The sequence below is a fragment of the Hylobates moloch genome, unplaced genomic scaffold (assembly GCF_009828535.3).
Source record: "Hylobates moloch isolate HMO894 unplaced genomic scaffold, HMol_V3 SCAFFOLD_16, whole genome shotgun sequence".
NCBI lineage: Eukaryota > Metazoa > Chordata > Mammalia > Primates > Hylobatidae > Hylobates > Hylobates moloch.
This window is the reverse complement of record NW_026652291.1, coordinates 34,566,588-34,594,500: the sequence shown is the minus strand read 5'-3', so window position 1 is coordinate 34,594,500 and position 27,913 is coordinate 34,566,588. Positions and strand designations below refer to the sequence as shown.

The 27,913-nt window shown below is 45.1% G+C and overlaps 1 protein-coding gene and 1 long non-coding RNA gene across 11 annotated transcripts in view; one reads left to right on the top strand and one right to left on the bottom strand.

Annotated features, from left to right (window-relative positions):
* Positions 1–20,391, bottom strand: part of MAP3K9 (mitogen-activated protein kinase kinase kinase 9) — an 87,504-nt gene extending 67,113 nt beyond the window's left edge. For 8 of the 9 annotated variants that reach the window (XM_058429666.1, XM_058429668.1, XM_058429669.1 and 5 more), the window contains exons 1-2: positions 19,680–20,138; positions 11,261–11,674 (exon numbers count right to left, since the gene is read on the bottom strand). In XM_058429666.1, coding sequence (XP_058285649.1) covers positions 11,261–11,674; positions 19,680–20,079 — 814 coding nt within the window. In that variant the 5' untranslated portion in view covers positions 20,080–20,138. Of the gene's footprint in view, positions 1–11,260; positions 11,675–19,679 lie in introns of all 9 variants that reach the window. The other variant, XM_058429667.1, reaches the window with a different exon arrangement.
* Positions 20,392–20,616: 225 nt separating this feature from the next.
* LOC116484763 (uncharacterized) lies at positions 20,617–27,063 on the top strand. Of its 2 annotated transcripts, none has more exons than XR_009210325.1 (3): positions 20,617–20,846; positions 21,103–21,585; positions 25,622–27,063. It is a non-coding gene; the product is annotated as an uncharacterized LOC116484763 (long non-coding RNA). The 2 variants fall into 2 exon arrangements; XR_004252662.2 differs by lacking the exon at positions 20,617–20,846 and having other exon boundaries at positions 20,870–21,585; positions 25,622–25,739; positions 26,152–27,063.
* Positions 27,064–27,913: the final 850 nt, after the last annotated feature.

Below are 27,913 nucleotides of genomic sequence, written 5' to 3'. Positions count from 1 at the left end.
AAATAACAAGGAATGGAAAGAAGTTTCTCCTACTCCTTAGAAAGGAAAAAAAGCACAGTGCCATTTACTGAATGCAGTGCCTGTGTGATACTGACACATAATAGCTCATATCATCTTAAAACAGTACTGCTCATTTCTGTGTTGTTCATATTTTACAGATGAGATTTCCTGCGACTCCAAGAGGTTGGCCACGTGCCCAATGTCAAGTGCTCAAGAAGTAGCTTAAATCCAAGTCTATCTAACTCCCAAGCCAGTGTTTCTTCCATTAGACCACAGTGGTTCCCAAAACCAATCTTAAGGGGAAAATGCTTTCTTCTCAGATCAAAACCTTCAAGTTTCCTATAGAGAGCAAAAACTTTAGGAAAGTTAGGAGGGAAAGGGACATGCAACCCACAGCTTTTAATATGTCTAATTTATATGTCTCATTCTTACAGTATAGTGGATCACACAGGGACATGTTCTTCCTGTTATTCTGCTGATGAGTGGGGATATATAAGGCACACAATTAAAGTCGCCTAAGTGACCTTGAGCCCCACCTGGAAAAGCCCTATGTTGTTTCAAAAAAGGGAGCAGGAAGCAAGTGTAAATCAAAGCAGCAGCAAAGCTCTGAGACACCAGGATGCCCCTTGCTTAGCTCCAAGGACAGAGTAGCAGGGGACTAACTGTGTCCCGCTTCTAGGAGGAAGGCTGTCCTTGGATTATTGTGAATCTCCAGGATGGTTCATGTGACCAGAGCATCTTCTCTCAGCAAGGCCATCTGTCATGCCCTAAGCAGCAGTGGGGGAAGGGGACCACTTGTGGGCTCCTGTCAACTGTTTTCTCCACTAAACCACTCGGCAAAGATTCCCTTTCAGGAGATTCAGCCCCAGCCAGAACAAGCCCCGAAGTGGGGAACCTGAGCACACAGCAGCCTGACATGCAGAGGCAGACAAACCATGTAGTCACTAACATTCCCAAATACACAGACATTCATGCTTTAAGTCCTGGGCAGGGCCTCAGAGACCATCTGTCCAAACCTCTCATTTTGCAGATGAAGAATCTGAGGTCCAGAGAGATCACAGATGTGCCCAAGGCCACCCGGCCAGTCAGTGTCAAGGACAGCCCTGGGGCCCATGTTCTTTCCACTGTACCAGAACACCTCTTACACAGATGCCCAATTTAAGTTCTCTGTAATGATATTGATTTATAACCTTCTCTCAGTCTTACAATAATAAGAGCCCTGGCCTTTTTCCTCCAAAATGAACGTATCCACATTTTGCATAGATTCCAGGTGGTTCCCTGGCCCTATGTTAATCTTTACATTATAAGAGGAACAAAGTGTGGTTCTACAAGAGGCTGTCAGGGGTATTGAAGGGGACTCCACGGTAAAGACCTGGGCTCCCTGGACCTGGGACGGAAGCTACATTTTTCTCCTGACTCAACCGGACCACTGACATGACTGCTTTGTGTGTCATCCATAAGTGACCCTGAGCTACCTCATCGAAACGAGGTGAAGAACCAGGTTAAGGAATGGAAAATTTTCCAACAGATGCGGAGGAAAGGAGAGATAGGCAGGCTCTTCTCTCATCTCCTTAGAGATCCTGAAGGACAAATCTTGAACCTGAGCAATGACGGTGCCACAGACAACCCACAAACTGTGGTTAATACCTAGCTCTTACCAGGTTTGGTTGGGAGGGATGTGGGGAAGGGAAGATACAATAAAATGTATTATTTACTTTCAAGGCAATAGTGGCTCAAATCAGAGGAAACAGATCAAAGAGGAAGAGACTGAATATTCATCTGGAAATCAGACCCCACACGCCTTTCAAAGCCTTTCTTGCCCTGAACTCAACCCCTCACCAAGGCTGTTTTCTGCAGCTAAAAGCTCATAGTCCAGAAACCCCCACCAAGGCCCTTCATACAGCACAAGCTTCTGCTCCAACTCCAGCACAGCATTATGAGAGCTTAAAAGTTACCTGGGCTTTTGGGCTCAGCCAGTGTCCTGAGCTACTTGCTGCCCCACTGAGTAAGCTGCAGAGAACCTCCACGGTGATGAAATAGGAAGAAGAGGTAGGTAGGACTCTAGAGCAACCGCTGGGAAATGAAGGCACGTGGCCCACAAAGAGATCCATTCCCCTTATAAATCCTTCTTCACCAACCACAGGAAAGGACGGAGGCAAGAGAATCCAAGCATGCAATTTGCCTCCCAGGAGGCCACACTGTACGGGGCACTGGGCCTGCTGGCCTCACTGCCTGGAACCTCCTTGCCCCACCTTCCCTTTCCACTTTGTCTCCACTCTTGCCTCTCTCATATCACATCAGAAACAAAACTTCCTCAGAGAATTCTCCAGCACTCCTCTTGAGGCATGTCCCATTATCAGCCATGCTGATGGTACTCACCACAGTCTTGACTTTACATTTTGTGCCACTTTATTTTGATCAAGGTCCTTCTCCCTGAACCCACAGGGAGCTCCTGGAGGGGAGGGCCTGTGTCTGTTTTTGTTTGCTGCTCTATTCTTAACACCAGGCACTCAGACTGGCCCATAAAAGAAAACCAACTTTGTGCAGGAGATGGCCACAAAGGCACAGGACAAAAGGGAAAGGCAAGGTTCCCAAACCACGTTCAAGAACCAAGAGATGTGACAGGACTTGCAAGTCAGATCTCCGGCCTCAATGGTTCCTTCTGCTGAGTCCTGTTCACCTGGCTGGTTATTTGCTTCATTTCAGCTTTATTCACTTATGTATTTATTTTGGCTTGCAGAACATGTCTCTGTATTCATGGGAAATGCTACCCATCAACTGAACAGGATGCTCTGAGACATGCCAGGTGGCTGCTAGCTAACCTCTGGCATAGCCTCCTGCAACCAAAAGATAAATCCAATTCTTTGAGCGCTTGTACACTTTTGCCTGGGAAAATCCTCAAGACACATCCATCATCCTCCAACTCTCTGTTAAGAAGGAACATGTGGCAAAAACCACCAAAGGACCTGACTAAGGAAAAAACAGGGAGAGAAATTCAGAAGTACCTGAGCCAGGTAATGCCAGAAGTATTTCACTTGGAGAGGCCTCCATGAAGCATACAAAAAGTCATTTACTTACCTCTCAAAAAGGACCAAGACTTGGGTTTTCCAGCTGATATTTCACTGCCTTCCAGGTCCACTCTGGGAATGTTTTATTGCCTATTTCATTCTCCTGTAGGAAAAAACTGCCTTTACGGCTACTCCTCATCCTTTTTCGAGGCAAGTCTAATGCCACATCATCCCTGGCCAGGGTGCCTGAGCCTTAGCTGCTTCCTCCATCAGGCAGAATGGGCTCTACCACGCGTGCAGGAGAAGGACACTAGAGACTGGGATCCAGTGGGTCCCAGGGTGCCACAGGTCTGGCAGCCAGCAAACTCACCAGCCATGAGAAATCCTACACAGGAAGACCAGTCAGGAGCTTTGGCTAGTGTGTGGTCCAGGTATACTCCAGGGCTTGGAATGTTAGAGCCTGCTGAGCTGAGGCCAAGGGTAAGACAAAAGCTCTGTCATCCTCACACTGGTGAAAGCATGTCTTCAGCTTCCTGACCTTGTGAACTCCAAGAGAAGGTTGGAGATGAGGACAAGATGTAAGTGAACAGAATTGGGAGGGGGAGATGCTACATGGGCCTCCAGTTCCAAGAAGAGCAGCCAATCCAACAATTCAACAAAATTGGAACAGGCACTATGAGGAGCATGACAGGCAGTCCCCAAGTTGGGAACAAAGGGAGTACTGAGGTTGGACAGAACAGACTGGGAGTGGACCCAACAGCACCGGGCAGTGGTCTGCTCCAGCAGCTCCTAGCAGCCGGCAACTGGCTACAGTGGAGACGTGGGCCAGTGAGTTAGCCAGGGCTGGTGATCAGGAAAAGTGTGAAGAGGGGAGGAGTCAGAGGCTTTTGGGATCAATAACCAATGTACTGTCACAACACCACACTCCAGCATCCAAAACAGGTGGTTGGGCTCAGACAATTAAGATGGATCAAGGGCCAGGGGATTCTAATGAGGATGAAAAGCAAATTCCATGTGGCCGGGCCTGGTGGCTCACGCCTGTAATCCCAACATTTTGGGAGATCAAAGCAGGTGGATTGCTTGAGCCCAGAAGTTCAAGACCAGCCTGGGCAACATGGCGAGACCCTGTCTCTACTAAATAAAAAATAAAATAAATAAATAAATAATTCCACACAAGTGAGGTCTGAATGACATCCATGGGTAAGAGAAAGAGAATATTTACATTTTGGGATCCCATAAGTAAACCAGTTCACGTGATATTTCATTCATTCATTCATTCCTTTTATCTATACATTTATTGAGGACCCTACTATGCACCTGGAACTATGCTGGGAGCGAAAGACACAAAACCTATGTGGAGATGTAAGGGATACTCCTGAAATCATAGCCAAAAAAAGAGGCCAGGTTGTGTAACTTGGCAGGTTGGCCTGCAGGACAGCACGGTGTTTTGTTTTGTTATGGCCTGTGAATGCCTACCAGCACTTTAAATTGACTCACTCTGGCTGGATGGCAGTTGAACTTGCAGCCATTAGATCAGGGGTTCTAGTCTCTTGTCACTCCAATATTCTTCTACGAACTACCAGGTAAGACACATTTATCAAATGATGACTTAGCACTGACTACAGCAAGGATATGTGATGGGCTACCAGAACCAGCCAGGTTTGAGCTGAGCACAGAAAACTGCGGAGGGGTTGGATAGGCAGAGAGATGAGGCGAGGGCACCCCTGCCAGCAAGGAGGAAAGGGGAGACCAGCTTGGCTAAAGAAGAAAGTGCCTCTAGAAGAAGAGAAGGCAGCAAACATCTCATGAGCATTTAAGCTGACATCTGAAAAGAAGAAGACAGGTGTGCCCAGTCCCAAACCAAATACAGTTCACCACTCACCTCTGCTCTTTCAGCTATAAAGTTAAGAATGAGTTGGTTGAAACCCAAAGAAGGTATAGGCAGGGGATAAATCAAACATTAATGCAATGTGGATGCTGTGGCCTTGTGAGCAGAATGACGTTATTCCCAATTATATGAAACTAAAGCACTAGGCTACACAGAACAACAACGAAATACCCCAGCTGTCCAACAGGAGTGTGCAGGCAAGAGTGTAGTGATTAGGGCCACAAGCTGACAACACACTGACAGAGGGAGGAGAAACGCATGCTACAAGCAATATTTTTGTTAGGATATTTTCTAGGGGTAAAAATAAACACGCAAAAATGCACAGAAAAACTGGAAAAAAACCACAGTGTTTTTACCCGTGTTTTTCTCTTTTCTTTTTCTTTCTTTTTTTTTTTTCCGAGATGTTGTCTCACTCTGTCACCCAGGCTGGAGTGCAGTGATGTGATCTTGGCTCACTGCAATCTCTGCCTTCTGGGTTCAAACAATTCTCCTGCTTCAGCCTCCCGAGTAGCTGGGACTACAGGCACGTACTACCATGCCCGGCTAATTTTTTGTAGTTTTAGTAGAGATGGGGGTTTCACCGTGTTAGCCAGGATGGGCTCGATCTCCTGACCTCATGATCCACCTGTCTCGGCCTCCCAAAGTGCTGGGATTACAGGAATGAGCCACCATGACCGGCCTCTTTTTCTTTTTCTCTTTTTTTTTTTTTTTTTTTTTTTTTGAGATAGAGACTTGCTCTGTTGCCAAGGCTGGAGTGCGGTGGCTCGATCTTGGCTCACCACAACCTCCGCCTCTCGGGTTCAAGCGATTCTCCTGCCTCAGCATCCTGAGTAGCTGGGACTACAGGCGCATGCCACCATGTTCGGCTATTTTTTTGTTTGTTTTTAGTAGAGATGGGGTTTCACTATGATGGCCAGGCTGGTCTCAAACTCCTGACCTCGTGATCTGCCCACCTCGGCCTCCCAAAGTGCTGGGATTACAGGCGTGAGCCACCATGCCCAGCCTCTCTTTTTCTTTTATTTATTTATTTTTTTTGAGACAGTCTCACTCTGTCACCCAGGATGGAGTGCAATGTTACAATCACTGCTCACTGCAGCCTCAACTTTCCAGGCTCAAGCGATCCTCCCACCTCAGCCTCCCAAGTAGTTGGGTCCACAGGCATGCACCACCACACCCAGCTAGATTTTATTGTATTTTTTACAGAGATGGGATTTCATTGTGTTGCCTAGGCTGGTCTCAAACTCCTAGGCTCAAGAGATCCGCCCACCTCAGCCTCCCAAAGTGCTGGGATTACAGGCTTAAACCACTGTGCCCAGCTCTTTTCTGTATTTTCTAAGAGAAGGAAAGAAGTTATTTAATATGAATATAAAAGTAATGAGACTACCTTCACTTTCAATGTTTTTACTTTCCAAAGCTTTTTCATATTACTTGAATATTCATATCTTTACTTATTTAACTTTTTTCTTTTTTTTTTTTTAAAAAACAGAGTCTGGCTGTCATCCAGGCTGGAGTGCAGTGGCGAAATCTCAGCTCACTGCAATCTCTGCCTCCCAGGTTAAGTGATTCTGCCTCAGCCTCCCAAGTAGCTGGGATTACAGGCACCCACCACCACCCCTGGCTAATTTTTGTATTTTAGTAGAGACAGGGTTTCACCATGTTGGCCAGACTGGTCTTGAACTCCCGACCTCGGGTGATCCTCCTCCCTCAGCCTCCCAAAGTGCTGGGTTTACAGGCGTGAGCCACCACGCCTGGCCACTTATATAACTTTTAATGGCCACTATTAAACTGCTCTTCTGCCAAATGCCATTACGCCAAGCCACCTACTATAAAAAATCCTGAAGTCCATCTACCTGCCCCCAAAAGCACAACCTTTACATTTACGACCATCTTTCAACAATGTGTTTGCTAACAGTCACGTAACTGATTTTCCCCAATTTGATGGAGAAGAGACACATAAATCCATTTTTATAGCCAGAGGCTTTTTACAAGTAGTTTTGAGGTGTGATGCTTAAGTTAATGATGTGATATGGTAAAGTAGTATAAACCAGTAGTTAAGCCAGGGGTCTGAGCCACACGTCCCAGGGCCTGGCTAAACTTGTTTGGCTGTATGCTGCTAGACATCTGAGGTAATAGTTCATACCGATGCGTGTCCTGCATTAAGATTCCATGGTAAGACTGCTAGCTGCCAATTCCTTAGCGGCAATGCTCTTCCTTGGTAACAGACCTTGATTCTCAGCTGGGCTCAATGACACCCAGCATAAAAGCCTCCATCTCCCTGTCCCCTCTCCAGCTAGTGATGGCCAGCGACCACACTCTGTCCAATTAACACAAGCACATACGCCATGCTGGATTTCTGGGAAATTAATGGGAGCCAACTCAGCCATGTGAGGCACCTTTTCTGTGCTTCTGCTTCCCCTCCTCCTTCAGGCCTGTGACTTGGACCTCATAACTGGCACTCCAGCAGCCATCTGGACCACAGGGTGACAATGAGGATGGAAGCCAAGTACCGGGATGAGGGAGTAAAAAATAGGAACCTGGGTCCCAGACAACAACATGGAGCTGCCCTAAAATCCTCCGGGCTTCTTTTCAAAGACAAGTCAATGTAGACCTTGTTTAGCTGCTGTTATTTTGTTTGGCTTTTCAGGCTACATACGGTCAATCTAAACTCAATGTAGATTCTATATCAACATGGGATACTATATGCCATACACGTTTCACTGCCAGTAAACTGCAAATGACTTTTTAAAGTAGATGACCAGGATAATAAAACATTTTAATAAGACACTTTTTACTGAACCTTTCTAACAGCTAGGCGTTTATCACCAACTGCTTTCTCTTTCCCACAAAGACAGCTCCCGTGTATACATACTCTTTTCTTGAATGGTCAAAGTCAACTAACACATATAATTCCTAGTATTCTGCCCTCACATGACAATGACCAAAATCCAATTCTCCGGAACCCTTAACAAAGCAAGGAAAACAAGCCAGTGTTCCCAAGTCTACAAAATACAAAGAAGTTATGGCTCCCAAGCTGGAGGCAATGCACAAAGAAGTGGCCTAATGCTTTTAAGATAATTTTCAGCCTGGGCCACAAAGCAAGACCCCCGTCTCTATTAAAAAAATAACAATAGGCCGGGCGCGGTGGCTCACGCTTGTAATCCCAGCACTTTGGGAGGCCGAGGCAGGCGGATCACGAGGTCAGAAGATCCAGACCACGGTGAAACCCCGTCTCTACTAAAAAACTACAAAAAAAATTAGCCGGGCGTGGTGGCGGGTGCCTGTAGTCCCAGCTACTCGGAGAGGCTGAGGCAGGAGAATGGCGTGAACCCAGGAGGCGGAGCTTGCAGTGAGCCGAGATTGCGCCACTGCACTCCAGCCTGGGCAACAGAGCGAGACTCCGTCTCAAAAATAATAATAATAATAATAAAATTTTTTAAAAAAAGGCTGGGTGCAGTGGCTCACGCCTGTAGTCCTAGAACTTTGAGAGACTGAGGCGGGTGGATCACCTGAGGTCAGGAGTTCGAGACCAGCCTGGCCAACATGGCGAAACCCCGTCTCTACTAAAAATACAAAAATTAGCCGGGTGCAGTGGCAGGCTCCTGTAATCCCAGCTACTCAGGAGGCCGAGACAGGAGAATTACTTGAACCTGAGAGGCGACAGTTGCCGTAAGCTGAGATCGCACCACTGCACTCCAGCCCGGGTGACAAAGTGAGACCCTGTCTCTAAAAAAAAATAAATAAAAATAAAATACAATCATTTTCAAGTCATGCACACATTGCAATGGAATAAGAATGGTGGTATCATCGAGGTTCGTATTAGATGTATACAATCCTTGGCAAACATCCACCCACAGACAAACGTCAAAGTGCTACCCCACCACACATGTAAGATTTACAACTAGCATCAACATCAGCACCAACCATGCAGTCCAATGGACCATAAACATTACTTGGCATCAACTGTATTGAGAAGGTCCTTTAAAATACTGCCGAGTGTTTAAGTATTATACAACTTCTGCAATCCTGATGGCTTCCCTTGGCAAAACCCACATAAGGAAAAAGAAAGGACCAGAGTTTTGTCTCCTGAATAACAGAATGACACTCAGGTCTCTCGCCCTCTCCTACAAACAGCAGAACCTTAACAGGGTAAATTTTCCTGCATAAGAGCCTCCACTCCTAAATACAAATCTCATAAGAGGTAAAAATGTGTATGAAGAGCTTAAAATTATACTCAAACTCAAAACTTCATCAAGTAAACTATTAACTTTTACAACTTTGTTATCCTAGCCCAACTTTCTAAATGGGTTCAATTATGTAACACTACAGTACTTTGCCTACTTCTCTCAACATGATAAAAAATATTAGAAAAAGTAAAATAAAAATTCAGCTTCTCCATCACATTTTCCAGCAATATATCTGCTTCTTTTTACCCTATCACTTAAAGCAATCGCTAGGTAGAAGTTACTTTGAAAAGAGGTCACCAAAAGTTTTAATTTATTTAAAGAATAGAATTTGAGTGGGGGGTCAGGGATGAAAATCATCATGATAAAGAGACAGGAAAATGGCAAAGGGAAAAAGAGAAACCAGATTTTTTTATGTAACTTAAATACTTCACATGCATCATATCTAAAATACATATCTAATGTTCCATACCCTTACAAGAAGGAGTTTTTCTATTATTAAGGGAGAAAAGAACACAGGTAGAAAAGATAAATGTATATTTGTATATGTATAAACCAGATACGCTTTAAAAATGTCAGGAAGGATATGCCAAATGTAATAGTCGTTCTCTCTAAAGGGAAACATTATAGGTTAACTTCCTTTTCTTTTTAGCTGCACTTTCTGATTTTCTACAATAGACACTATTTACACGATTTTTTTAAGAGATGGGGTCTCACTATGTTGCCCAGGCTGGTCTCAAACTCCTGGGCTCAAGCAATCCTCTTCCTCCTCAAGCCTCAGCTTCCCCAAAGTGCTAGGATTACAGATGTGAGCCACTGCGCCCCGCCACTACTTACATAATTTTAAAATGTAGTTTTGTTTGTTTGGATTTTTTTTTTGAGATGGAGTCTCGCTCTGTCACCCAGGCTGGGGTGCAGTGGTGCAATCTCAGCTCACTGCAAGCTCTGCCTCCTGGGTTCACGCCATTCTCCTGCCTCAGCCTCCCCAGTAGCTGGGACTACAGGCGCCCACCACCACGCCTGGCTAATTTTTTGTATTTTTAGCGGAGATGGGGTTTCACCATGTTAGCCAGGTTGGTCTCGATCTCCTGACCTCGTGATCCGCCCGCCTTGGCCTCCCAAAGTGCTGGGATTACAGGCATGAGCCACGGTGCCTGGCCTTAAAATGTAGTTTTTAAAGTAAACAGATTCACAATAGCATCAACAGAAAAATAAACCACATCTGGAACAGCCTGGAGCAAAACAAAGTCTGAAGGATTTCCAGGCTCAAAGCTGAAGGATGCAGAGAGAGTGAAGTCCCTGGGGGCCCGTGCTACCCCGAAAGTCCTTCAACTCAAATGCCCTCCTCTCTAGGACAGGATGCTCCAAGTGATTTTAAGTACATACCATTATGCAATTGTGTCCTCTTTATCACCCAGTTTAGGCGAGAGAGAGCACAAAGTACCAAAGAAAAGAAGCATATTCCTAGCCCTGCTGAGTCAGCCAACGTGAAGGACTGGAGCTTCTACTAACTCACCATTTAATATTTAACACTTGCTTTAAATCCAGTTTATGGATTCTGGATGCTTAATAAACAGTTGGTTCTCAGTTCCCTGCTATTAAACACTAGGTAATTATGGCATTTAATTAATACCACCCTTGGGCTACCAGGAGGTCGGGGATATTATCAGGAAGTCATGTTCTCTAAATGGACATCGCCACCTGAATCAGCTCACAGTTTAAACAATAGGATTCTCTCTTATAGTCCCTTCTGTGATGGGTATGTCAAGTTGAGGTGTTTAGGTAAACATTCAAACAGATAATAAAGGCTTGCTCTACCTCTTGTTCCACAAAGAGGAAAATCCCTTTTGTGATACTATTGACACTTCCCACAGTTTTGTGCACAGCATATCAGAATTACACATTCTGATATGTGGAAAAATAGTAGGCAAGGCTACTCTTGACTGCTAAAAAAAAAAAGCTCACAATTATACCAAACTCCTCAGGCGCCTCATTCCTCTCTTCCTAAACCAATCTTTCTTGGCACTCATCTCACCTCCTACATCTCCATTCAAGGATGGAATGTGTTTAAGCAAGGAGTTTCACTGCCCTCTAAGGTTCCATTAGGAGTCCACTCCTACTGACGTCGTGGGATGCATCTGCAACTGCTCTGAGCCCCTCCAGCCCCATCTCTTCATACTCACTGTTGCTGGACTTAAGGTCGCGGTGGATGATGGGGACAATTGCCTCATCATGTAAGTAGTTCATCCCTCTGGCAATCTGCACAGCCCAATTCACCAGGATGTCTGGGGGAATCCTTTTCCCAGATAATACTCTATTCAAAGGTCCTCCACGAGCAAACTCCATGACCAAGCAGAGGTTGGGCTCCTTCAGACATACCCCTCTTAGGGCAATGATGTTGGGGTGCTTCAGCATGGCGAAGAGCTTGGCCTCTTGGCGAACATTCTCTATGGTCTGGCTGATGTCCTCATCAGGGTCGTGGCGAGCTGCTTTCACAGCAACCTCATCCCCTATCCAGAAAGCACGATAGACCTTCCCAAAGCCCCCGATGCCAATAATCTCTTCCAAGGTTAGCTCCGCAAAATCAATTTCTAACACTGAGAAAGGGAAGAAAAAAAGAAGCAAGTCAAAAACATCTTGAAAACATCGTATTTAACCTTTCATTTACCTGGATGGGTAAACACGGCAAGTTGTCTGTTTACTGGGCCTTTCTGTCTCCTCATTATAAAGCAAATTCCATAAGGGAAGGAACTGCAATTAACTTGTTTTCCTTTGCATTTTCCTTAGTGATGGTCAGCACACGGTAGGCATTCTATAAATATTCATGAAAAAAAATCCCACCTGGAAAATCATGCAGAATCCTGTACCAAAACCAACTATTGTAACTAAAGGGAACATGGGGGAGGTCCTTTTTTTTTTCTTTCTTCCTTTAAAATACATTTAAATATAGAGATGGGGTTTTGCCATGTTGTCCAGGCTGGTCTTGAATGCCTGAGCTCAAGCAATCCTCCCGCCTTGGCCTCCCAAAGTGCTGGGGTTACAGGCATGAGCCACTGCACCTGGCCGAGATCCTTTCTTTGAGACTTACTCAGCTTTACTGTGTGCTCAGTGGTGAGAAGCACCCAACTCAGTGCCAAGGCAGACACCCAACAACCAAACCATAGGATGAGAAGAGGTTCTGCAGAAGTATGATTAGAGGCTTAGGAAAATCACTAGCTCCCACAGCAGCACAAAGCACTAAGGAGGTGAGTGGGGAAAGGATTCTCAGGGAAGGCAACATTTGAAATGGGCCCTAAAGAGTGAGTGGGAGAGACCTCAGGCGATGAAGGAAATCAGGGCAGGGAAGGACAATCAGGCAGAGGGAAGGACAGGAGCCAAGAACATGGAGTAGGAAGTATATGGCATATTAGGACCTCCAGGGAGTCTACTGTGGCCAGGTCATGTGCATCAGGATTGGAGAGGAGGCTCAAAGCCTTGTTGAGGGTAACCAGGCCAGGAAATGTCTTTAAAGCCATTCTGAGGGGCTTGAATATCACATTGTAAACAAGAGGAGTCATGTATCTTTCAGAGAAGGAATGTTGTTAGACCTGTAATTTAGAAAGGAAACCAACTCTGGCAGCCGCTGGAAACTAACTTGGAGGACAGAGACCTAACAGCAAAAGGACCCTCTAAGGAGGCCTTGCAGCTCAGAGGTCTGAACCTCAGCAGCAGTGAATATGGGGAGTACGCAGTCAATTTGGGAGACTTTCAGAACTTGGTTCTACCTGGACCTGGTGACTGAAACATGGGAAAGAAGCCTCATAAGAGATATCTTTTTTTTTTTTTTTGAGACGGAGTCTTGCTCTGTCACCCAGGCTGGAGTGCAGTGGCGCAATCTCGGCTCACTGCAAGCTCTGCCTCCCGGGTTCACGCCATTCTCCTGCCTCAGCCTCTCCGAGTAGCTGGGACTACAGGTGCCCGCCACCACGCCCGGCTAATTTTTTGTATTTTTAGTAGAGATGGGGTTTCACCGTGGTCTCGATCTTCTGACCTCGTGATCCGCCCGCCTCGGCCTCCCAAAGTGCTGGGATTACAAGCATGAGCCACCGCACCTGGCCCATAAGAGATATCTTACTCCAGCAGTCATCTGTGCCTCAGTTCAAGCCCTGATGGTCCCAGTATCCCACCCAGTATCCCAACCAATCGTTCTCCTTCCCAAATCCAGAGTTTGAACCTAAGGTATTTGATTATATATTTTGTTGTGTGTGGAAAGGCTTTCATGGGTAGATAATAATAGCTGTCAGTGATTATAAATCGAGCTACATATGGTGCTAAGTGCTATATGAGCAAAGTGTGTTTTATTTCTTGCATGAAACCCTGTTCTCTATCTTCTTTTCTTTTGTCTTTACCTGGCTGATTCATGCTCATACCTCAGGTCTTAAATACCAGTTTCATAGTGGAACTTCTCCATCCCCAAGACCAAATGAGGTCAGGCCCCTATCAAACACTTCCATGGCAGTTTCCATTCCACAAGAGGTATCAAGGTTATAATTACTTAATTACTTGTTCAATGCCTATTGTCCAGGCCAGATTATGAGACCCACAAGGGCAGAGATTCTGTCTGCCCTATTCACCACTGCACTTGCCATGCCAAACATTTTGTAGGTGACCAAGAGATCCTTGAAATAAAATGGAAAAAAAAAACTACTTGATACGGTTTGGATATTTGTCCCCTCTGATTTTCATGTTGAAATGCAAGCCCCCATGCTGGCGGTGGGGCCTGGTAGGAGGTGTTTGGGTTATGAGGGCCGATCCCCCATGAATGGCTTGGCACCCTCCTCACAGTAATGAGTGAGTTCTTGCTCGAATTCACACAAGACCTGGTTGTTTAAAAGAGTGTGACACCTATCTGGTTTTTCTCTCTTGCTCCTGGCTCCCACCACATGACATGCCTGCTCCCACTTCACCTTCCGCCATGAATAAAACCTCCCTGAGGCCTCACCAGAGCCAAGCAGATGCTGGTGCCATGCTTCCCGTACAGGCTGCAGAACCGTGAGCCAATTAAACTTTTTTTCTTTATAAATTACCCAGCCTCAGGTATTCCTTCACAGTAATGCAAGAATGGACTAACACACTATCTCAATAGGAAATAAATCAAATTCAGATCTTAAAAAAAAAAAAAAATGAACTGGAACTGGACCTTCTGAAACAAATACAGGAAATAATCACACTTTACTAAAAAAAAAACTAAGAAAACGAAGATACATTTCGGAACTTTTGGCAAGACCAAAAGAGGAACTGCCACTGCTGACTATTCCCTTCCTTACTCAGCCAGCCCTGTAACGCCTCCGTTCTCCACTCAGATGCTGGTGGTGCTAAAAAATCTGTTCTTGCTTAATTATAGTACCTCTATCCCATCTGGGGCTATCCCATCTGTATTTTGTAATGCAACTGGCAGTCTGCACAAAGGAAACTCTTAGGTGGATAAGTTAGGTGGATAGTCTTTAGATATACAAAAAGTATAGCCCATCCTGACCCCAAAATCCCAACTGTTTAAAGAGGTTATCACCTTATCTAGCAATCTTCCTGAATAATGAATGTCGTGGAAGAATATTGCAGACTAGCAATCGGCATCCATTCCAAAATCCTTCTAGCATAAATTTCAGTACTACAGAGGCTAGGAAGCTAAAAACTACATTTCCCAGACTCCTTTACGCCGAAGTTCTGAATGCAAATGAACTTCTGCAGTTAGATGCACAATATTTGAGAGGCAGAAGTGAGATGAAGACCATGTTCTTGCTGCGGGGATTTTTTGCAACAGCATGTTGCTGTCCAATCACTAAGTCTGTAGATGTGGAGAGGAATGTTTCATAGCCAAGTAGTTGCCTAATCTCTGGGCTGCAGATACAAGGTGTTTTTGAAGCCAACAGCTTCAATGGCAGCTCCTGATTCTGTATGTTCCCAATTAGAGAAGTAGCAGCTGACCTGGTGGGCCAGTTCTGCTATGTTCTGAACGTTGTTCACATAGGTCCAGCTGAGAGCCTCTTCTCTCAGCCCTTCCAACAATTCTGCAAGCACAGAATTTCCTGTGCTAAATCTCTTTCTTGCTCAAAATAGCTTGAGCGTTTCTGAGCCCCAAAATGAATCCCGACTGATTACTAATTTGTGCCTGATGTCATCTATATGAATGAGAAAAATATGCCTATGTTATAAAGAAAGATTAGAAACCCTCTTGGAGAAATACATGTTAAGAGTCTTCCTGGTCATGGAGGGAAGGAACATTCATGTTTTTCTAGCAGCTTTTACACATATGAAAAGATGTGTGGTTACTTAACAAATTTGTATCTGTTTTCTTATTTCCTCAACTGAGTATCTGAATTCTCCTTGAGGGAATTTTAACTGTTGTACTTTCTCTTGTACCCTCCCTTCTTTCCTCCAGTCTTAAGCATAGTTGTAAACACACAGTAGGTGTTAAATATTTATTTAAATGCAGGAGGGATTGAAAAAATAAATGCAGGGAGGTTTAAAAGATATGATTCAGTACTACGGTGCTGAAAGGACAGCTCCTCCAAAAACCTCTGCAGGAAAGGGAAAGCAATAACCTCTCTTTGGGTAGAACATAAAAATCTCAGGTTCTTGCTATTTAGTCAAGAAAATATTATGACCTGACTCCAAGAAAACTATAGAACACAGCTTTCAAACAGATAAAAGACAGAACCCAGAAAGAAGGGAGGGAGGAAGGACCTTCTTTTTCCTTCCCTGCTCAGTCCCTTTGGATAGGAACAAAAGAACTAGACCTTCAGTCGCAGCAGAGTATGTGGGGCTCTCCTTCCCTTCCCTGCTCCAGTCAAGACCTGGTTCTAAATAAGAATCAGGTCAAGCTGCATTCAGCACATTTTTCAGTTTCTGTGAAAGGACATTTCCAGGAATATCAGGAATAAATCCTTAGTTCTTCCATTTTTAAAGTCAAGATGTTATTCCCTCTCAATCGTATGCTTGGAAACGGAATGTTTAGGCACATTTTGGTGGGTTTTGAGTAAGTAAATGGTATATACTTCACTCACTTAAAAATCTTAGGTACATCTGAAAATATGTCCTTCTATTTCTAGTGGATGTAGATAATAAAAAGCATAAACTAATAACTTTAACGTATGCCCTGTTTGAGAACTGAAACAACTCTCTTGTAAGAGAAACTTTCGTATAATACCTAGGATTGCATCTCCCAAGATAATGAGTTTGGAACTACACATTTTTCATCTTTCACTAAAATAAAGAAGATGGGTGAGCGCCTGGGTTATTTATATTTGTCATCCATAGACAGCTAAACTCTAACAAGTACCTACAATGGAGAGGATTAAAGCACTATATGAATGTAAAACGATTTATAGTACCATTTTTATATGTTTTCTTTGTCATAATATTTAGTAATTTCCCCTTCTGTTTTGAATAAAGTTTGAGGCCAGATACAGTGGCTTACACCTGTAATCCCAACACTTTGGGAGGCTGAGGCGGAAGGAATGATTGAAGCCAAGAGTTCGAAACCAGCCTGGGCAACAAAGCAAGACCTCATCTCTATTAAAAAAGTAAATAAAAGGAATTAGCTGGGCATGGTGGCGTGCGCCTCTGGTCCCAGCTTCTTTGGGAGGCTGGGGTGGGAGGATCTCTTGAGCCCAGGAGTTCAAGGTTGCAGTGAGCTATGATTATGCCACTGCACTTCAGCCTGGGTGACAGAGAGAAACCCTGTCTCTAAAAATTGAAAAAAACAAAAAAAGCTTTTAAATAAAGTTTGAAGCTAAATTTTCACTTTAAGAAACAGTAATATGAAACTAATGCTGAACGCTATTGCTTGACTTAATGTCTTCTATTCATGGTCCAGAATGCAATGTCACAACACATGCTCAGAGGGGAAGTTCAAAAGGGTAACTCTGGCGATGAGGTGTCAGCGGCTCAATTTCATTCCAAGTCTTCGGAGACAAGGTTTGCCAATTGTCTTCACTTTCCGAGTGACACGAACTGATCTGGTAGAGCACATAGATGTCAATGACAGCCCAAGTTCACCCTCTGATGAAACAAGGCACTGCATCTTCACCAAGGCACTGCACTGAAGTTTTATATTTACATCATTAATCTCCCTCATGTAACTTATAAGCACCTTCTGATCTTATCACTTCTCTATGTTCTGGTACTTAACACACTGCACAGTATCTATCATTCACTAGGTACTCAATAATTAGTTTTTGACTGAAACTAAATTTTCTGAATTATCAAAAATTAATTCTAGTCAAGATCTGAACTCCTGGTGAGGCCAAATAAAAGAACGTGTTGGGTCTTTCAAATGCCATATTCTTCAAGTCAATTCTTTCCATTAGAACAAGTTACTTCCTACTTTCTCAACATCTGGGTTCCAGATTTAGGAATCCACTCTATCCAAGGTAACTTGTATGACAATGAAGATAAGTCCTGGCCACCAAATGAAGAAGTAGCACACTGTTACCATGCCTAGCTCTGTGGACAGTTTTTCAGCCTAAGTCATACTGACTCTTGACTGCTCCAGCAGCCAGAGCACAAGATATTAAAGAAACTGAGTTCCTGATCACGAACCTCACCTAGCTCTTCTACTTTGACATTAGCTGTCCCTAAAAACAAAATCATAAAACTTCACCCACAGAATCAAAATCTGACTTATGTTTAAAATGACACTATGTTTTCTAACATGCCAGGCTATTCATATTTCTTCCAATATACGACCAAGTTCATTTTCAACACTTTCAAAACACTATGCCAGGATGCTTAGCCTTAAGCCTACCAAACTAGTCCCAAAAAGATGTAGTATCTGGAAACAATTTAAAGTAATTTGCTACCTCCAGGCATTTTAAAGATCAAAATGAAGAAAAATGAAGTTTTAAACTGAATGAGAGGGAGAGGGGGAACCTAAAGATTTGAACATCGATTTGATAGCCAAAACACGAACAGAAAAAGAAGAGCAGAAAAACAAGCGAAGAGGCTATGATTCTGATATTATGTGCTAGTTTTTAAAAAATATCTTAAGACAGGCCAGACACGGTGGCTCACGCCTGTAATCCAACACTTTGGGAGGCCAAGGCGTGCGGATCACTTGAGGTCAGGAGTTCGAGACCAGTTTGGGAATACGGTGAACCTCATCTCTACTAAAAATGCAAAAATTAGCCAGGCATGGTGGCGGGCGCCTGTAATCCCAGCTACTCAGGAGGCTGAGGCAGGAGAATTGCTTGAACCCGGGAGGCAGAGGTTGCAGTGAGCTGAGATTGTGCCACTGCACTCCAGCCTGGGAGACAGCGAGACTCCGTCTCAAAAAAACAGAAAAACAAAAAAACTCAAGATTAAAGTAACACAATTGCTGGGGTAAAAAATAAGTTACAGAGCCAGAAACGTAATTGTTACAAAGGAAATCTTAAAACTAAATATTTAAAGTTGGTCCTTGCTAATGACGTTTTAAAAAATCAACTAAGATGAAAGTATACAACATAAGGAATAAACAGTAATTAATACATATTAACGATACCTTTTTAACAGATAAGACATTATGGAAACTCTCAAATACAAAATAGTGTAAACTGCACTAAAGAGATATTTACGTGTTTTTTCTGAAACTAGTATGATTAAGGGATTCCGATGGCAATTTAACTCCCTTCAAAAAAACAAAGATTTCATTATAGGGTATGAAATATGGGGCTCCTGGAAAATTGATGGAAACCAGGACACTGGGAGAAAGGCCCTGGGAGGGACCCCTGAGCATGGTCCCCCTGAGATTTGACCAGTTCCAAATATAGGCAAGGATCTAGGGTGAGAAGAAAGAAGAAAATGTATTTCCCAAACAGCCTCACTGTCAAAGGACTGGGATTCAGCCACTGTACCTTACAATCCTGATCTCCCATGGGGGAACGACATACTTTTTCCTCTCTAATCATCACTTGTCCCACCCCCACTCTCAACACACACATCCCTCTTAGCACATTAATCAGTGAGACTCCTAAAGGTACAACTTCTGAGATATAAGGAATAGGATCCAAGAAATCACCCCGACATTTTACAGGCACCTGAGCCTTGAGTTCACACGTTTCCAGGACTTGTGAGGCAACCCAGCCCTGCGGAGACACCCCCATCTCTTTGAAAGCAAATGCCTTTAAGGGGCGGGGACAGGCGTTAGAAGTGGTGGTGGTAAGGTCCCTGATTTGGGGACTAAGGCTAGGACACTAACCACCAGCTTGCCATAAACACTTCCAGATTGGGAATGGGGGCGGCGAGGGGTGGGTAAGAGAGGAAGGGACTGGAAAACTGGCAAATTCTCAGGCTGGGACTTCAGGATGTGGAAATCGGGAGCGACTGCTGAGGTGGCCAAATGAAGGTGAAGAAGCCCAAGCGCCTGAAGTGCGGGCAGGGCCCTGAGGCGTTTCGAGCTTATCTAGCGCATCAAGCGAAGCCCAGGCAGCCCAAGCGTGCGCCACCCACACCCAGGTCAATCGTCCTCCCCATCCCCCGCCCTCATCCTAGCCCTCGCGCAGGGCTTCCCCCTTCCCCGACCGCCCCCCAGGCCTCCGTCATTCCCCCTCCCCGCCCGGCTCCCGGGCCCCGCCTTCGCCTTACACTGAATGGGCGGGTAGCAACTGGGGTCCTCGCCGCCGGGCTGGCAGCGGCTGGAGAAGGCGCTACGCGGGGTCACGTAGTTGCTGGGGAAGATGCCCACCCGCTGGTTCAGCTGCCCGGTCCACCAGCCCTCGTCGCCGGACACCTGCGAGTCCTTGGACAGCACCTCCACCACGTCGCCCAGCCGCAGGGTCAGCTCGTCCTCGCCCGCCGCCTCGTACTCGAACACGGCCGTCCAGTAGGGCAGCGGCGCGTCGCAGCCCAGCTCCCCGGGGCCCGCCGCCGCCGCCTCCTCCTCCTCCTCCTCCTCCTCGGCCCCGGCCCCTGCTCCATCCTCCCCCGGCGGGGCGACAGCGGCGGCGCTCGCTAGGCAGCCGAGAAGCGCTCTGGAGGGCTCCATGGAGCGGCCGATCCATAGGGTGCGGGGCCGCCGCCGCCCGCAGGAGCCGCCGCCGCCTATTGTTCATGCGCCTCCGCAGAGCTGGGAGGAACCCCCCCCACGACGGCGGCCGCAGGTAGGGCCCGGGCTGGCAGGGCTGGGAGAGCCGGCTCGCCGGCGCTGTTGCCGCGGTACGAGAAGAGTGCCGAGCGCGAGCGCTCCGCGCAGCCTAGGGGCGCAGCAGGCCGAGTCCCCGCCTGCCCGCTCGCCCCCCTGGGGGCGGCCTCGTCACCTCTGCCGCCAGTACCTGCTCGCGCAGCCGGTGCCTGCCGCCGCCCGCCGGCCGCCGCTCTCCTCTCCGCGCCGTGCCGTGCCCCGCCCCCCGCACCGCCCGCTCGCCGGGACCACCTGACGCGGGCCTGGCTCCGCCCCAGCCCTGCGGACCCGAGGGGGCCCCACCCCACGCCCGCCCCGCCCCGTGCCCGCCGCCTTCCCATTGGCTGCGGCCGCCCAGTCCCCGGTTCCTCCGCCGTGGTTGGGGCATCCTAGCTGGCCGCCTCGCAGGTCCCTCTCACCCCCTGCGCCGCCGACGCACCGTGCCCTCCCCCTTTGCGGGCTCTCTCATTCTCAAACCCAGGTCTACCCACTCTTCCCGCCCACTGGCCCGCCGCAGCTCCCACCATTGGCTGGCGGCACCTGTCCGTTTCCTGGGAGAGTTCAGCACCTCCCGGCAGGAAGAGGCTCCGGCCTCATTGGGTGCCTGAGGAGGGAAGGGTGGATCCTAAAAGGTAATGCTGAGCCTTCATTCAAACTAAAAGGCTGGAAGGGAGGCCGCTGCCTTTGTTTGCCATGGATGAGTAGGGGCTGCACTGAGCAGCACCGGTGTTCTTCATTCGGTTGCACCCCCAACAGAGCTCTTTCTTCCCCAGATCCCTTTTACAGGTGGATTCTCCCTCTTGGATCTGGCTTTGCCTAAGTCCAACCTAGAGGGATCAGCTTCGCTCACGCCCACTCTCACCCGGAACCTTTCATCTCTTTTTGAAGCCTTTTAGGCCCATTGGGATGTTCATTAGAAGAACTCTGAAAACTACAGTTCTCCCCTTTATGAGGACTGCACCACAGCTCGCCCTCTGCTGGGATCCGGTAAGAAGAGATTCCAATACCACTCTTTTTTCAGAATTCAGAAAGACAAGAGACCACCTTACTGGGCTTCAAACTGGGGCTGGGAACGCTGCCATGAATTGGGCTTGGTCTGTCTGAAGGGAGCCAACTTTTCGACAATCCTTAGGCATCTTTTGCCTGTTGGAATTACACCTTGGATCGTGGCGAAACCTACAAAGGTCAGATTAACAAGAACCAAAGCAGAATAAACGTAGAAGCCGATGCTGAGTTCATGAGTGAGGACGACCTCTTCCTATATGTTTTTGCTATACCCTGCGTTTTGAACATTAAGAACGAGATAGGAGGCCCACGATGTTTCTTCTTGCTTTAATCCTGTCATGGCAACGTTGACTTCCAGTAAGAAAGGTTCTCTGATCTTTCTTTTCTCTTTTCTTTTCCTTTCTTTCTTTCTTTCCTTCCTTCCTTCCTTCCTTCCTTCCTTCCTTCCTTCCTTCCAGGGTCTCAGTTTGTTGCCCAGGCCAGAGTGCAGTGGCGCAGTCTCGGCTCACTGCAGCCTCAACATCCTAGGCTCAAGCGATCCTCCCACCTCACCCTCCCAAGCTGGGAGTACAGGCACGTGCCACCACACCTGGCTAATTTTGTTTATTTTTTTGTAGAGACAAAGTCTCACAGTGTCACCCAGGCTCGTCTTGAATTCTGGGCTCAAGTCATCCACCTGCCTCGGCCTCCCAAAGTGCTAGGATTACAGGCCTTAGCCACCTCACCTAGTCTTCTGAAATTTCTAAATAAGCCAGTGCTGAAGGATCTAGCCCAATCTCTACCAAACTTTGTTACCTTTTCCCCTTCAGTGGTAGGAATAGACATAATTTATTTAGCAAGAGTGAGTGCTTTTGTTGAATTTTAGTTTGGGGTTTATTATTACACAAACTAAAGACAGTGGGGCAATTTGGAAAGATAACTAGGCAGCTGCATGACTTTGGGCAGGTGTCCTAACAGTGTACTTACTCTTAAAGTGAGGGGAGTGAACTGGAAGATATCCTATGTCCTCATAGTTTGGACATTCTGTGGTTTGCTCATCAATATGACTACACTGTATAGTCATAGCACACATTTGAGGTTTTGAAGGAGAGAGATGAGGCTTGTTCTGAAACGCATCCAGAGTGGGTCTTGAGAAAGGATTTCTGTTTAAGTAAAGACCCTAAAACAATGCTCAGGTTCTTATTATACATAGGATCCATGAACTGGAAAAGATATGGATGAGTCTGAGTAAATTCTCTAGGTGTTGTTTTAGAGAAAACCATTCCACCCTCAAGCAGAAGAGAGCAAGGGTGTGGGGATGGAGGTATTTTCTGTTTTTTTAAAGGCCATAGGAAAATAATTGTCTTGATAAAATTTTAACCTGGGGCTGGGTATGGTGGCTCGAGCCTGAAATCTCAGCAGTTTGGGAGGCTGAGGCAGGAGGATCACTTGAGCCCAGGAAGGAGACCAGCCTGAGCAACATGGCGAGATCCCTATCTCTACAAAAATTTTTAAAATTTGCCAGGCATGGTGGTGCTAGCCTGTAGTCCCAGCTATTTGAGAGGCTGAGGCAGGAAGATTGCTTGAGCCTAGAAGGTCAAGGCTGTAGTGAACAGTGTTTGCTATACCTCACTCTAATCTGGGTGACAAAGCAAGACCCTATCTCAAAAAAAAAAATTTTTTTTTAACTTGAGGGAAAAAGAGTTTTACAAACTGTAGACACACAGCAAAACAGAAACAGGAAAAAAAGTACTAAAAAGAGAAAAATGTCAGTGGTGGGTCTCTAAGTAGTCGGATTTTGAGTAATTGGGTAAGTTTATTGTCATTTCGCTTCTCCGTAATTTTGTATGTTCTACTATTTAGTTTTGTGGATTCCTTCCCACTCCCTGGGAAGAGGGGAAGAGAGGAGGAAAATCATTGATCCTTCCCAATAGGAAAACTAATTCCCTGCACAACTTAAACCTTTAATACCATAGCGTGTGTTTAGAATCTCGTAAAGAATCATTCATCAAACATTTCAACAAGTCATTCAGTTAATATTTGTTGAATGGATAAGTGCTAGGAACTCAAATGAGGGTAGATCTTTCAGACTAAACTTGTCTGGCAGGGTTGCATGGAAGAAGCAGAACCAGAACTGGTCCTGGAGAGGAATGGGGTGGAGCAGGGAAGAGTGTGTTCAGGAAAGGAGGGTGGGAATAGGCACAGCCACAGAGGTAGGAAAGCATGGAGAGGGGGACCATTTGCATGGAACAGAAGGATGAGAAAGAACTGAAAAGATAGGTTGAGACCAGATTGTAGAGGGCCCTGTAATTACTTGATTCACACTAGTAATTACGTAATTGATTATTTGTGATTATTTGTAATTATTTAATGTCTAGTGCATCCACCATAAGGGTAGGAACCAGTCTGTCTGGTTCTCCACAGCTCTCCCAGCACCTAGAGAGTGCTTAGCACATAATTGACTCTCAGTACTTCTTTGCAACTGGATGGCTGACTTGAATCCTGGGCGAAGAAACCTTGGTTTTGTTCAGCATATAAAAGATTATCACTGAAAGGTTTTGAGTAGGGCTGTCAGGTGATCAAATACTGCCTTCCCTGAGGACTAGAATGGATGAGGAGATGCTTAAGTTGGGCATTGAAAGATATATACAACTTGATTAATAGAGAATAAAAGATGTGGAAATAGAAATTAATGTAGAGGCCAGCAATAATAGAAATTTCAGCCAGAGAAGAGGAGAGAATGCGAAAAGGGAGTGATGGGAAATAAAATTGATGAAATAAAAGAAAGGCAGATTGTAAAAGACTTTGAAAATCGGGTTGAATTACCAAGATTTTACCACTATGAAGTTTTTGAGAAGGGGGTTGGCAGATGTCACCCCAAAAAAGAAACATCTTCTCTACCACGCTGAAAAGCATAGCATAAGGAAGGGAGAAAATAGCAATCAAGATGCAAGTTGGCATTAGACTTAAGTCAACAGATCATGGTTTATCCTGGCTTTGTCCTTTAAAAATGCAGTGACTTTGGGCAAGACACCTGTTTGAACCTCAGTTTCCTCAGTTTTAAGTAGGTGTAACAATAATACCTGGTTTTAATGGATGCTTATAGGATTAAATGAGACAGGACATGCAGAAGCTCTTAGCTTGCTGCTCACACCCAGCAAATAGTCAACATATTTTTTTCCTTCTTTCACCTGCCCATTACCCCCAAGAAACACTCTTTAATTACACTCAGGCCTCTTGACTGGAAGTTGAACCCAGGGTTTTCCCTAAAGGAAAGAGAGAGAAGGAAGGAAGGAAAAAGGAACAGAGGCCTCTGGGAGGCCAAGATGGGTGGATCACTTGAGCTGAGGAGTTCAAGACCAGCCTGGGCAACATGGTGAAACCCCATCTCTACAAAATAGAAAAATTAGCCAGGCATGGTGGTGCCTGTGGTCCTAGCTTTTGGGAGGCTGAGATGGGAGGATCGCTTGAGCAGAGATGTTGAGGCTGTAGTGAGCTGAGATTCCTCCACTGCACTCCAGCTTGGGTGACAAAACGAGACCCTTTCTCAAAAAAAAAAAAAAAAAAAAGGAACAGAAAGGAGAGGAGAGGAAGGGGTGAAGGAAGGAGGGAAGGCAGGAGGGGAGGGAAAGAAAGAAAGGACGAAAAAGAGAAACAGGAAGGAAGCAGGGAGGGGAGAAAAGGAAGGAAGGAAAGGAGGGAAGGGAAGGAAGAAAGAGGGCAGGCGTCATAGACTAATGAAGAATTTGGGGTCTTGGCTTCTGACTGAATTTGAATTTGTGCTTCCTGTGTGCCATTAGGCAAGTTAACCCTGCTGTGCCCCAGATACCTCACCTGGAAATTAGGGATAATTGTACCTATCCTATATATGTTATGTGCTTAACACATAATCTAGCATGTAGTTACTGTTATTATTTGAGCCTAAACTGTGACTTAGCTAATGAATGTCACCCTTTCCTTGATTCTTTTGGGAAATATTATAATTAGTACTTTGATGCAAAAAAAAAAAAAAAAAAAAAAATCCCTCAAGCAGACTTTTACCTTTTTTTTTTTTTTTTTTTTTTAAGAAACAAGATCTCACTGTGTCACCCAGGCTGGAGAGCAGTGGCACAATCATAGCTCACTGATCACATGGATGGCAGCCTCAAACTCCTGGACTCAGTGGGTCCTCTTGCCTCAGCATCCTGAGTAGCTGAGACTACAGGTGCATGCCACCACGCCTGGCTAATTTTGTTAATTTTTGGTAGAGATAAGGACTCACTGTGTTGCCCAGGCTGGCTTCAAACTCTTGGCCTCAAGTGATCCTCCTGCCTCCATCTCTTCAAATGCTGGGATTACAGGTTTGAGCCACCGTGCCTGGCCCCTTTGACCTTTTCTAAAAGAGCCAGCCCACCACCTTCACCTCTCATGTGTTCCATTTCAGGAAAGAAGCCCTAGTTCCTGATTCATCAACTCCATTTGCATTAAATATGATTTTAAGCAAATGGTTTGGGCAGATGTGTGGCAGGGCTGATGGAACAGACCTTTGGAGTCAGACCCAGGTTTGAATTCTTTATCAACTTGTCATGACTGTGGGAGGCCTTTCACCTCTCTGAGCCTCTGTCTCATTGTTGGTAACATGAGATTGTATAAAATGGGGTTGCTATGAAGGTTAGATGAAGTAAGAGGTCCTCCTGGCAGTGCCTAATACATAATAATAAGTGCTTAATAAATTGTAAATGTTATTACAATTGATAGTATTTAATTCCTCTATGAGGAATTATGAGTTAATGCAGCTTGAACCACCAAAAAGGTAAGGAATCTTTCGTCTTTTAGGAAAACCTCAGTTAAGAAAAGCAATAAACTATGGGGGGCTGTTTAGAATGTCGCATCTCTGGAGAGCAAGTTGCATTTTAACAATGATCAGAGCCTTTAATTAAGGAGTGAAGGTCAAATCATTTCTGCTTCATCCAGCCTGGTTGCAGAGTGAGCCCATGGGACAGCCCTCTGAAATAATACTGCTTGCAACCATGCTGAGTCTGCAAGGACTTCATCCAAGCCTTTCCGTCCAGGACCTCAAACAGATCCAATCACAAGAAGAGAGATTTCAGGAAAGAGAAAATTATTACTATCATCGGGGTTTTCGAAGAACATGAAATGACTGGGAAAATAATCATGTTAAGTGGAAAAAAAAGAAATCTATCTGTTGTAATTTTCAAATAATTTTTAAATAAATTTGAAAAATTAAGAGAACTATATATGTAATATATTCCTAATCTTATGAAAAACATATATGCATTAATATTGTTGAAAGAAATATATCAAAAGGTGAACAGCAATTATCACCAATCTGGATTATGAGATCAGGAGTGATTTTTTTCTTTGTCCTGTACTATTTAATATTTTCTACCATTAAAATATTCTGATTTTCTAATTAGAATAGTATGTTAGACAAAGAAGGACAAATATCATATGAACTCTCACTCTCTTATGGAACAGATCTTGTGGAATCTAAAAAAGTTGAACTCATAGAAAAAGAGGAAAATGATGGTTACCAGTTAGCAAAAAGGAATAAGTTCAAGAGATCTATTGTACACCATGGTCAATACAGTTAATAACAATATATTTTATACTTTAAAATTGCTAAGATAGTAGATTTTAAGTGTTCTCACCACACAAAAAAATATGTGAGGCAAAGCATATGATTAGCTTGATTTAACCACTCCACAGTGCATACATATGTCAAAACATCATGTTGTGTACTATAAATATATACACTTTTTGTCCATTTTAAACAGGTTATTAAAAAAACAGTATGTTATTGTTGATAATTATGAAAAATTTTAATGATGTGGAAATGTGTACAGTATAATAATAAATGAAAGAGTAGTAAAAAATCCTTATAAAATATAATTACAAATGTGTTGGATGGATAATATAAAAATCTTAACAGCTATTTCTGAGCTAGATGGTGGAGCATGGGTAATTTTTAGTGCCTTCTGTGTCAGGCTGTTCTTGGCATTGCTATGAAGAAATACCTGGCCAGGTGCGGTGGCTCACGCCTATAATCCCGGCATTTTGGGAGGCCAAGGCGGGTGGATCACCTGAGTTCAGGAGTTCGAGACCAGCCTGGCTAACATGGTGAAACCCCATCTCTACTAAAAATACAAAAATTAGCCAGGTGAGGTGGTGCGTGCCTGTAGTCCTAGCTGCTGGGGAGGCTGAGGCAGGAGAATCGTTTGAACCTGGGAGGTGGAGGTTGCAGTGAGCCGAGATAGCCTGGATAACAGACCAAAACTCTGTTTCAAAAAAAAAAAAAAGAAATACCTGAGAAAAGGTAATTTATAAAGGAAAAAGGTTTAATTGGCTCGCGATTCTGCAGCTTTTACAGAAAGCATAGCAGCATCTGATTTTAGGGAGACCTGAGGAAGCTTCCAATGCTGGCATAAGGCAACGAGGAGCAGGCACGTCACATGGTGAAAGCAGGAACAAGAGAGAGAGTGACGGGGGAGGTGCCACACACTTTTACACAATCACATCTCATGAGAACTCACTATCCTGAAGACAGCACCAAGGGGATGGTGCTAAACCATTCATGAAAAATCCGCCCCCATGATCCAATCGCCTCCCACCAGGCCCCACCTCCCGCATTGGGGATTACAATTCAACAAGAGATTGGGGTGGGGACAGATGGCCAAACTATGTCACCTTCATTTTACTTTTCTTTATTTTTCCT